The 11,879-nt window shown below is 51.8% G+C and overlaps 1 protein-coding gene across 1 annotated transcript; it reads left to right on the forward strand.

The window, feature by feature from the left end:
* The first annotated feature begins 5,765 nt into the window (after positions 1-5,765).
* NPAS4 (neuronal PAS domain protein 4) lies at positions 5,766-11,425 on the forward strand. The gene is made up of 8 exons (XM_072790005.1): positions 5,766-6,127; positions 6,820-6,971; positions 7,145-7,247; positions 7,363-7,624; positions 7,806-7,915; positions 8,246-8,381; positions 8,500-9,935; positions 10,671-11,425. The coding sequence occupies exons 1-8, from the start codon at positions 5,953-5,955 to the stop codon at positions 10,697-10,699; spliced, it is 2,403 nt and encodes an 800-aa protein (XP_072646106.1). The 5' UTR covers positions 5,766-5,952; the 3' UTR covers positions 10,700-11,425.
* The last annotated feature ends 454 nt before the right edge of the window (positions 11,426-11,879 follow it).

The following is an 11,879-nucleotide window of genomic DNA, read 5'->3' on the forward strand; positions in this document are numbered from 1 at the left end:
ATCCTGACTCCTTATTGCCAACTCCAACTCTTGTTGCCATGGCAACAGGATGTGGAACATCTCTCCTGCATGGAGAGGCTCCATAGGGGCTAGAAGCTAGTAAGGAGCCTAGCCCATGGGGATTCCCAATCTCTCCTCCCTTAAGGAGTGTTGAGATAATACTGCTTTCTGGCATTTGGAAGAGTAAAGGGAGATAAAATGACAGCTTGGTATGCCCTGGGCCCAGAGAGCTTCTGGCTGAGAAAGAGAGAGACACGTGGAGATATTCCTAGTGTGAACTCATCCTACTCTAAAAGATGGAAAACTTTCTCTGCAAAGGGTCAGTTTGTAAGTATTTTAGGGTTTTCAAGCCATATTGTCTCTGTTGTGACTGCTCAACCCTACCATTGTAAGGTGAAAACAGCCATAGACAATACATAAACAAATGGAGGTAGCTGTGTGCTGGTAAAACTTTATTTATGAAAACATTCAGTGGGCCAGATTTGGCATGCTGGCCAGGGTCTGCAGTACCTGGCAGTACCCTATGGTGCAAGAGAAAGATATGGGGAGCAGGAACTAGGATTAAGGCCCAGAATCACCAATGACTTGCTGTGTGACTTTGGGTAAATCATTGTCTATCTCTGATCCTCAGTTTCACCATCTGCCAAATGACTATAACAATAACAGGCAGATTTGCCATGAGAATCAATCTAGCAGGTCAAAGCAAATCTTGAGTCTTTCCATCTCTCTGTTCCATCACTTCAAGCAGAGCTAAGTCCCCTCCCAAGGCCATACCTTCCCTGCTAAGGGTGGCAGCAGTCCACTGGAAGGAAGAGATGTCTCTCTCTAGAATCAGATTCTTAGCCTGGCTTTCCAACTTCCAGCCTCAAGTGACCCCATTTCTGTAGCAAGCCAAGCACAGGAGGAAATGAGGAATCCCTTCTTTTCCACCATCCAGTCATTTGGCAGGAGGCTACAGTTCACTTGAGAAAGTGATGTGGCTGCAGTGGCTGGTTGCCAGGCTTTAGAGGAGGACTTTGAAACTCAAAGTTAGGAAAGGTGAGCTTCAGTGCTCTCCAGATCATTTACTTATGGCCCCAGCTTCCCTGGGGTGCATGTCAATTAGCCATAGCTATAATCTGGTGGTAAGTCACAGAGCCATCAATTGCATTAATGGATCTTTCTTTAGCCATCTATCTCATCTACCTGTCTGGTCTGACCACCACTGAGATCTTGCATCCTTAAGCATTGTCATCTGCTCTGAAGAACCATAAAGTGATTCTCTTCCTCCTACTCCCTCCTTTTCTCCCCCTTCTTTCCCTTCCTCTCTCTTTCTCCTCATCATAAACACATTTGTCTGGGGCAAGACAGGATACACTTCAACACCCTTCTGTCAAGAAAGATCCTTGCCCCAAGTATCTGGAAAAGCAGCTCCAACCAGGAGTCTCCATGCTTTTTTAAAGAAGCAGACCCCCCACCCCAATCACCTTCCATCTCCCTCTCAGGAGGCCATCATCCCCAAAATCTCTGGAAAAGATACACATTCTTTTTGAGAGTGGTTGAGGGGTGATGTCTCTCTAGGTCCCCAGTAAAGCTATGCAAGACAGAGGCAGGGGATCTCACGGCCTGTTCTTGCTATAAAAAGACCTTTTTCGGAAAAAAATAATAAAGAAAGAAATCAGCCAATCCGTCCTCAATGCCATCACCTCTTCTTGGTGATTTTTCGGGGAAGGAGTGGGCGGGTTGCCATGGCAACAGATGCAAAGAGCTTGTCTCAGTAAAGAAGGGACCTTGATATTTTTTTCTCTCTCATTCTCTCTCTCAGTTGTGTGTGTATGTGTGTGTGTGCGCGCTGCGCATGCTTGTGCCCACACCAGGAAATTTTTTTTAGAACTAAAGAAAGCCCTTCTCTTCCCTCAGCTCCCCAAATATGGAGCGATGGAAAACCACTTACTCCTGCAGGCCAGGGAGGATTCAGGATAATTCAAGAGAAAAGAGAGAGGTCATATGGGGCTCCCTTCCTCCATCTTTTTACTAGAGATTGCATGCAACACAGACTTTCACAAATGGTGAAAGGGTCAAGGGTTGGAAGGAAAGGAAGATCCTGATGGAGAGAGGTAAAGGATAGGTTGTGCAAGAGTCCAGCGAGTGATATCAGAGAGGGTAACAGAAGGTGCATTGAGGCTGGAGATGCATGCAAATTCATATTCTCCATTGGGTGCTGAAAACAAAAGACACAGAGCAAACTCACACATAAACACAAACACATACATGGACAGGGAGGCACACAGAAAGTTGCAAACATAAACATATACACAAACATAGAACTACACACAACACAGGAAGTGGTAGACATTTTTTACAAAGACAGACATAGGTGCAGGCATAGGCAAATGCATAGATATGCAGAGATACAGACATACAGCTACAAAGACACATGCAAACAGACACAGAAATACAAATACAGTCACAGCCAAATGGACAGACAGACATATGCATGTCCTTAGTCTGGCTCCCTCTTTCAATGGCCCAAGCATCCCTAAACAGCCATGCATAGCTGAGAATACTGCAGGCTCACCCAGTGGATTTAGCTGGGTGGCTTCTGTTCCCCCATTCTTTCTACACATTCACCCCCAAAGCCTCTTATTTTTTAAAGCCCCTCATTTTTAAAAGTGGATTCCACACCCAGTATGAGGCCCAATGTGGGGCTCAAACTCATGATGCTGAGATCAAGACCTGAGCTGAGATCAAGAGTTAGATGCTCAATTGACTGAGCCACCCAGGCACCCCAGCCAAAGCCCCTCTTTCAATTCACTTCTTGCCCATTTTCCCATAGCCAATGGGCTCTGATACCTCCCCCATCTCAAGCTTCCAATTCTTAGCTTGTTCTGTTCTGCTGCTGCTGCCTGCCGATTCGGTAGGAGGGAGAGTGGGGTGACTCAGCCAGGCCAAGATGACTCACACTGCCAGTATTTTTAGCAGCGGCCAGGAGCTCTCTAGCGTGCCAGCCGCCCCCCTCCTCCTGCTTGCTATTTTGGAACCGTCACTGATGATATAAATAGCTCCTCTCCCACGGCCTGAAGCTGCTGCCAAGCTATTTTTGGTTCTGCACAGTTAAATATAGCTTCACGGAGGTGGGAGGCAAGGGGAGTGGGAGCTGGCCTAGGGAGAGGAGACATTGGGACATACAGAGCTTCTCAACTTGAATCAGAGTGGGCGAACTAGGATGAGCCCTTTTCTTCCCCTCCCTGTCCCTTTCTAGACCCTTCTTTCCTTCCAGAGGGCCTCCCCCCCACCCACCCATTCTTCTGGAAAAATGCAAGTGTTCTCTTGAGCTAGTTCTTCTCTCATGCTTATTTTACTCCTCCAGCTCAGAAACCTTGGGCCCCTAAGAGACCCTCTCATATTCATCCTCAGAGGAGAAGTGGACAGCTAACTGGGGCCTCACTCTCAGGCCTGTGTGAACTCAAGCTCTACTTTAGTGTCTAGGCAGACCATGGCCAAATTACTTTCAGTGTGATCTTTCAGAACCATGGACAGTGGTCAGTGCCCCATTCTTTCACAGGCGGCTCTGTTCAGCGGGGCTGGAGATTGGCTGGACCTGATGAACAGATGGTTCTTATCATAGGAAGGAATACTAAGGTTGTCTTCCAGCCAAGGCTAAGGCATCAGTGGGTGAAGAAAACAGGAACGCTGCCCTGGATTTTCATACAATAATAAGGTCCAAAGATCAAGGGGTTGTCCAAACAGAAGTTTGGGGGGGGGAGGGTGTTACATCAGGGGTCAGATAGAGATGAAAGTGGAACAGAGACATACTTCCTGAAGGAATGATTCTCTGTAATCGAGATAAATAGGGTTAGAGATAGTGGCAGACAGACATACACACCTTTTCCCTCATCTCAGTTGTGCCACTGAACACAGGATGGTTGATGGAGATGGCCCCAACCTCTGCCAAAATGGCTCAAGAGGTCAGCATGGATGCCCAGACATCCTCTTCTGAGACACCCTTCTCTTCATCTGTCTTCTGCTCCCATTCTGCCTCTCTTGCATCACATTTTCCCATGGGGATTAGTAGTTCCTTGACCCCAAATTTTGCTTCTTGGGGTCAATTTATCCTCACCATTCCTATGTGACTTTGTATGATAAGGTCAATCCCTCTCCTCCAATTTTTAAGTGGTCTCATTTTCAGCCTCTTAGTGATTTCACATAGATCCTTACTCTACCAAATAAGATTTCACATAAAAATGTCCCCTAGACCACTTCCTTCTCCTTTTATGGGATTCTAGGGCAAAGAAAGGCACCCCTCAGCCCCTGTAGATAGTAATCATCTGTACTGAAAAGAGAAAAAAGAAGGGGAAGGGGCAGAGGTGATATGATGTGGAGACAAAACTGATGAAGAAAGGAAGAAAGTCTCAAGAGAGCAGAAGGGGGTCATTTTTGGGGAGGGGGTGGCGGGGAGGGGGCGCACAAAGCTGAGATAGATCACAAGCAGACAGTGAGATTCAGAAACTAGTTGGACCGAGGGAGGAGAATGTGGAGAAATGAAGGTTGAGAGACAGAACAAGAAATCCTAGCACTGAAGATGGGGAGGGGGTTGGAGGGGGATATGGAGGACAGCCTGACGGAGTTACGGCGTCCCTGGCAGGTGCGGGGATCTCGAAGGGTCCAGCCGGCCCCCTCATTTCTTTGCTGCCTCCCCATCTTCCCTGCCAGAGACGGGGGGGAGCCCTCCGGAGCGTTGCGGAGGCAGGCAGGCCCCGCCCGCCGCCGCCGCGGCAGCCGCCGGAGGATTCCTGTCCTAATATGGAGCTGGGATTCCCCCGGCCCCGCCCCCGCCCCCGGCCCGCCGGGAGACCGAGGCTTGCAGTTGGGCGGAGGGAACTGCTCGCTTTGGGGGCTGGCAACGGATGGGGGAAGGGATACTTAGGTGCAGACCCAGATCCTCATGGTGCCCTGGGACCCTGCCTCAGTTTCCCCTGTTAGTGGCTGCAGTTAATTAATTGACAGGGAACTGAAAATCATTGCAGACTACAGCGTTGGTGTTGGTGTTCCTATTTCTGGCTGTGGGAAAATAGAACCAAGGCCAACTTCAGCTGGTCCCTCTCCTTCAGGACCCCCTTTTCACCTCACTCTAGAGACTTAGACTTCCATGTAATGCCCCCTGCTAAATGCCAAGAACCGGGTTTCCAAAGGGTGGGGGGAGGAGATTTGTTCTTTGAAAGTGACTATGGGAATCCCAGATTGAGTAATCCCTAGAGAGAAACCCCAGCTGCGACCTCTCCTGTGGAGGCCAAGGAAGGTCCTTCCCCCACTAATGAACGTGACCTTTATCTGGCAAATAGCAAGGAGGGATTTGTAGACTACCCAGCTCCTCCCCCATTTCCTTATCTCTTTAGAAAAATCGATGTTGGAAACAGACCCTCCCTCCTCTCTACAGACTCTCCTCCCAGGGGCTTCAGACCACCTTAACCCTTGCCCTGTCCCTTCCCCCAGCTGAGCGCATTTGGACCCCTGGGTCCCTGCACCCCCCTTTCAGGCTTCCCTAACGCAGCGCCTGTTTTTTGGCTCAGCTGCCGCCAGGCGCGGCCCCCTCCGCAGCCTCTGTTCTCCCCCTCCTCCCGTCCCCCCTCCCGCTCTCATTCTACGTCATGGGATGACGTCGGGAGCTAGGGAGGGAGGAGGAGCGCTCCCCCCTCCCCAGCCAGTGGCTCCCGCTGCAGCTTGCTTAGCCCAGCCTCCTGCTTTCCCGCCCCCCCTTTCTCTAAAGCGAGCCCCCCACGCCTAGCAGGAGCTATATAAGGCGGAACGAGGCAGGCGACGGGGGCAGCGCAGCCGAGCGGAGCCCAGGAGAGGAGAGAGGAGAGAGAGAGAGCCTGAGCGAGAGACGGGGAAGCAAGAAGGAAGCCACCGGTGCGTCGGGACGGGAACGCAGGTGTTCGGAGCACCGGGGCTGGAGCTCTGCAGCCGCTAGTCATGTACCGCTCCACCAAGGGCGCCTCCAAGGCGCGCCGCGACCAGATCAACGCTGAGATCCGGAACCTCAAGGAGCTGCTGCCTCTGGCCGAAGCAGACAAGGTCCGGCTGTCCTACCTGCACATTATGAGTCTTGCTTGCATCTACACTCGCAAGGGCGTCTTCTTCGCTGGAGGTGAGCAAACTGGGGCCGCTGGAAACCAGAGGCAGTGGAGCTGAGGGAACCCACGGGGACTGCTGCATGTCTAGGGCAGTGTGGCGACAAGCCGGGCAGAGAAGGGAGACTTGGGGAACTCTCAGGACTTCCTACTTTTCCTCATGGACTCTATTCAGATCTCACCTTAGTTCTGGATGAGGGTAAGAGCCTGGATAGTGTCCCCGGTCCCAGACTTATGGGAGGAGGAGAGCCAGGACAGAATGGCCCTAGTTCCCACAAGCGCAGAGGCTCTCCAGAAGACCGGGGAGGGAAGCCCGGGAAGTTGCAAGGATGGAGTCCCCAAAAACCGGGCAAATGCATCCACTATTCTCTATACTGAGAGGAGGCTCCTCTGCAGACTTTGGAGCGCTGTCCACGGTGCTGACAGCACCACCTGATTGCTAGGCGCTGCCCGCGGTGCTGAGCGCCCCGCCGGCTTTTAAGCGCTGTCCGTGGGTCTGAAATTCGGGGCCCTGACTTAGAATTCAAAGGGCTCTCTGGCTAGGGTGATCCAGCAACAGGTTCCCTGGGCAAGAGCTGTGGGCAGTGGGTCAACAGGTGTGTGCAGAGGTAGGTTCATGAGAAATTCTTCTGGATTTTCTGAAACTCAGTCCATTTATGCTTTGCCTCCCAGTTTTACTCCTGACACACCATGTCTTCTTACTCTGCAGGCACTCCTCTGGCGGGCCCCACAGGGCTTCTCTCATCTCAAGAGCTTGAAGACATAGTGGCAGCACTACCTGGATTTCTACTTGTGTTCACAGCTGAGGGCAAGCTGCTATATCTGTCTGAGAGTGTGAGCGAACATCTGGGCCATTCCATGGTGAGTGGTGAGGTTCCTCTCAGTTTGGGCTGGGGCACATAGGGGATACAATGAGCTTTCCACTTTTGAGAATCTGAAAATTACTGAGGAGGGGGGTGGAGCCCTGACAGATGCTATGTACCAGGGATTGCTGCCTTCACTAAATGTCGTCTCATCTCTTCATCTTTCTCCAGGTGGACCTGGTTGCCCAGGGTGACAGTATCTACGACATCATTGACCCAGCTGACCACCTAACTGTGCGCCAGCAACTCACCCTGCCCTCTGCCCTGGACACTGGTAAGAACTCCCTCTCCCTCCCTCAATCAAATCTCCTTCCTGCTTCTCTGCTCCTCCCCACCTGCTCTCTCTCAACTATCCACTCTCTTATCAGTTTTTCTCTTCATTTACTTAGATCGCCTCTTCCGCTGTCGCTTCAACACCTCCAAGTCCCTCAGGCGCCAGAGTGCAGGCAACAAACTGGTGCTTATTCGAGGCCGATTCCATGCTCATCCACCTGGGGCCTACTGGGCAGGAAACCCTGTTTTCACAGCTTTCTGTGCCCCATTGGAGCCAAGACCTCGTCCTGGCCCTGGCCCTGGCCCGGCCTCACTCTTCCTGGCCATGTTCCAGAGCCGTCATGCTAAGGACCTGGCCCTACTGGACATCTCTGAGAGGTAAGCCCAGAGCATTCAGACTCCAGGAGAGAGGCAAGCCAGAGATAAGGGGACCCTAGATTCTGGAGTCAGGGGCAGGGATAATGGGGTTTAAGGGGGCAGAGGACCTGGGAGGGAGTGAGATTCCTGGGTATAAAGCAAGAAAAACAGAAAGCTGACCTCACCCTTTCCACCTTCCCAGTGTCCTAATCTACCTGGGCTTTGAGCGCAGTGAACTGCTCTGTAAATCATGGTATGGACTTCTGCACCCTGAGGACCTGGCCCACGCTTCTGCTCAACACTACCGCCTGTGTGAGTGTCCAGAGAGGCTGGGGACAAGACAGGGAGCTGGGAAAGGTCATGGGAGACCCAACCAAGAAGGGCTGTGGTCAAGACTTATGCTGGGGAGATACCAGAGGCCAACAATTTTGGATACTATAGGGTTAATATTAGGGTGAGGAGTCAGAGTGAGAATAGAATCAGAACTGGGGGACTCTAAGTGGTGAGCTGAGTGGTGCAGGTTAGGGTAGTCAGAAATAGAGATGTCATCGATACCCCTATTCAGTGGACAGGTCAGCAAGGAGGGAGTTTAAGTGGTTACCTGATGGACATCCTAACTCTGTATCTCTTCTTTCCCTTCAGTGGCTGAGAGTGGAGATATTCAGGCAGAGATGGTCGTGAGACTGCAGGCCAAGCCTGGAGGCTGGGCATGGATTTATTGCCTGTTATACTCAGAAGGTCCAGAGGGCCCCATTACTGCTAATAACTATCCAATCAGGTGAGATGCAATACAGGCTTGGAGGGCAGCTGAGGTGGACATAGAAGAGATAAAAATTGGGGAACTTCTCTGGGAAAGACCTCAGACCCTGACCATCTGCCTCTTCTCTTCTCTCCAGTGACACGGAAGCCTGGAGCCTCCGCCAGCAGCTGAACTCTGAGAACACCCAGGCAGCCTATGTCCTGGGCACCCCAACCATGCTGCCCTCATTCCCTGAGAACATCCTCTCCCAAGAGCATTGCTCCAGCCCCAACCCACTCTTCACCCCAGCCCTGGGGGCTACCAGAAGCACCAATTTCCCTAGTGCTCCAGAGCTGGGTGCTGCCTCAACATCAGAAGAGCTACCCCAGTCTCAAAAAGAGCTTGGATTTAGTTACCTGGCATTCCCATCTGGCTCTGAGCCTTCTCTTCAAGCAGAGCTGAGCAAGGATCTTGTGTGCACCCCACCCTACACACCCCACCAGCCAGGAGGCTGTGCCTTCCTCTTTAGCCTCCATGAGCCCTTCCAGACCCACTTGTCTACTCCATCCAGCTCTCTCCAAGAACAGCTGACTCCAAGCACCGCAACCTTTTCTGATCAACTGACGCCCAGCAGTGCAACCTTCCCAGATCCACTGACTAGCCCACTTCAAGGCCAGCTGACCGAAACCTCAGCCAGAAGCTATGAAGATCAATTGACTCCCTGCACTTCTACCTTCCCAGACCAGCTGCTTCCAAGCACTGCCACCTTCCCAGAGGCTCTGGGCAGCCCTGCCCATGAGCAACTGACTCCTCCCAGCACAGCATTCCAAGCACACCTCAACAGCCCCAGCCAAACTTTCCCAGAGCAACTGAGTCCCAATCCCACCAAGACTTACTTCACCCAGGAGGGATGCAGTTTTCTCTATGAGAAGTTGCCCCCAAGTCCTAGCAGCCCTGGTAATGGGGACTGCACGCTCCTGGCCCTAGCCCAGCTGCGGGGCCCCCTCTCTGTGGATGTCCCTCTGGTGCCCGAAGGCCTGCTTACACCTGAGGCCTCTCCAGTCAAGCAGAGTTTCTTCCACTACTCTGAGAAGGAACAGAATGAAATAGACCGCCTCATCCAGCAGATCAGCCAGTTGGCACAGGGCATGGACAGGCCCTTCTCAGCTGAGGCTGGTATGGGCGGGCTGGAGCCACTTGGAGGTCTGGAGCCCCTGGACTCCAACCTGTCCCTGCCAGGGGCTGGTCCCCCTGTGCTCAGCCTGGACCTGAAACCCTGGAAATGCCAGGAGCTGGATTTCCTGGCTGATCCTGATAACATATTCCTGGAAGAGACGCCCGTGGAAGACATCTTCATGGATCTCTCTACTCCAGACCCCAATGGGGAATGGAGTTCAGGGGATCCTGAGGCAGCGGTCCCAGGAGGGGCCTCATCGCCTTGCAACAACCTGTCCCCAGAAGACCACAGCTTCCTGGAGGACCTGGCCACATATGAAACCGCCTTTGAGACAGGTGTCTCAGCATTCCCCTATGATGGGTTTACTGATGAGTTGCATCAACTCCAGAGCCAAGTTCAAGACAGCTTCCATGAAGGTGAGTCCAGCCAAAATGTTCAGGAACTTAAGTCCCTGTCCTGACAACAAGATGCTGTGGGATTAGATGAGTAAATTCCCCTTTCTGTACCTTAATTTTATTAATGAGTTAACAACACCTGCTGCCCAGGGTAGCAGTGAGGATAAGAACTAGTAAAAAAGAAAAACAACAACAACAACAACAACTTAGCATAGATGTTCTGGACAAGCAGGCCTAGAAGGCAGGCTCAGGGATGTGGCATAAAGTACAAGAGAATCCTTGGATGATGGTTTGTGCTTCTTAACCCTATGAGGGACCTAGATCAGCCATCACCACCCATTTCATAAATGAAGAAAATCAAAGTCCCAGAGTTAAAGAAACTTGCCTAAAGTCACACAACAAATTGTTGGAAGAGGCATTAGAGTTCTATCTCAGTATTCTTGCACCCTAAAGAAAAAACAGAGCAAGAGTTTTTTAGGAGTTTGGGAAAGAAAGAAAGTGAAACTCAGCCCCTGGCCCATTGGAGGCTTCTTGCTCATGGCTTTATCTTATCCAAAACTATAGTCATAATTTCACTCCATCTACCTAAATTGCTCCCTAATCTTGCTGATCACTCAGTCATTGGACCAACAGATTTGAAGCCCATACTATGTGCCAACAGTGTGCCATGTCCTCAACCTATCTTTCCTTACTGACTGTCTTCTCTCTCTCTCTCTCTCTCTCTCTCTCTCTCTCTCTTTCTCTCTCTCTCTGCAGATGGAAGTGGAGGGGAACCAACGTTTTGAATAAGTCTGTGACTTAACGTCGTCAAGTATGGCATATTGTCATCAAGACGTGGAGCCGCTCTCCACCCCCCCGGGACTGTTGGGGGGATTCTGGGGGCCAAAGGGGGATATATCTGATTCCCCAAGCCCTGCAGGATTTGGCGGGGGGGAGGTGGGAGGGCAAGGGAGGGGAGCTTCTTTTTAAAATTTAGAGACTTCAAGCAATCCCAGTTTCCATTTCAATCTGTATTCACTCGTAGTGAGTTTCCTTGAATGGGATTTCAAGCGGAGAATGGGGGAGTCTCACTTCCCCACCCCCCGCACTACCCCCATGGGCCTGGGCCAGTTCTCCACTCCTGGGGGCCAAGCCACCCCTGGGCCTTGGTGGGGGAAAGGCAGAGCCCACCTGGGCCAGCCTGTGCCCTAAGGGGCTCTTGACACCCACGTAGAATTCTCTACACACCAGTAACGGGATTTCAATTCCGATGGACTCTGCCGCCCTGGCGGCCCTTCTTGTGACTTTTGCGCCCCGCGCCTGGGGTGGGGGGCGCGAAGAGACGCTACGTTCCTTTCCGATGGAGGAAGGCAGACCTGCCGCTGTCACACGTGTGCTTGCACGAGTGCGTGTACCTGGTGCGGGACTCACCCGGCTGCCAGACTGCCTGGGCCTGCCCAGGTGGCCACTTCGTGGTGCTGCGGTGACTTTGTAGCCAACTTTATAATAAAGTCCAGTTTGCCTTTTTGGTACCACTGGTGTTGTGCACTGCTGTGAAAAGAGAAGAATGGGGGGATCTGAGAAGGTTGGGAGGCCCAGATGGGAGCCTGCGAGTCAGGAGACAAAGTCTGGAGCCCTGGAGTTTCTTCATTCACTCACATACTCATTCATTCCTGCACTCAACACAAATGTGCATGGTGGGCCCACTCTGTGCTAGAAGCCGGAGAGTCTGGAGCCAAAACAGATGCTGCCTCTTGCCTTCAAGATGCTCTGGCATAAAAATATTTGAGGGTATTGGAATCTCCTTCCTGCTCCAGGCTTGCAGTACTCACAATGCAGGAGAGGGCAGAAGGGCCTGGGGATGGGCAAGGAATTCGACTTGGCATTTTCCTGGATGTGGGTTTGAAGTTTTAGAACATGAGTCTGTCTTCAGCCTGGTTCTTCAGGAAAGGAATTTCCCTTTGGGGCCCTGCATCTTCTCATTGG

The sequence above is a fragment of the Canis lupus genome, chromosome 21 (assembly GCF_048164855.1).
Source record: "Canis lupus baileyi chromosome 21, mCanLup2.hap1, whole genome shotgun sequence".
NCBI classification, from domain to species: domain Eukaryota; kingdom Metazoa; phylum Chordata; class Mammalia; order Carnivora; family Canidae; genus Canis; species Canis lupus.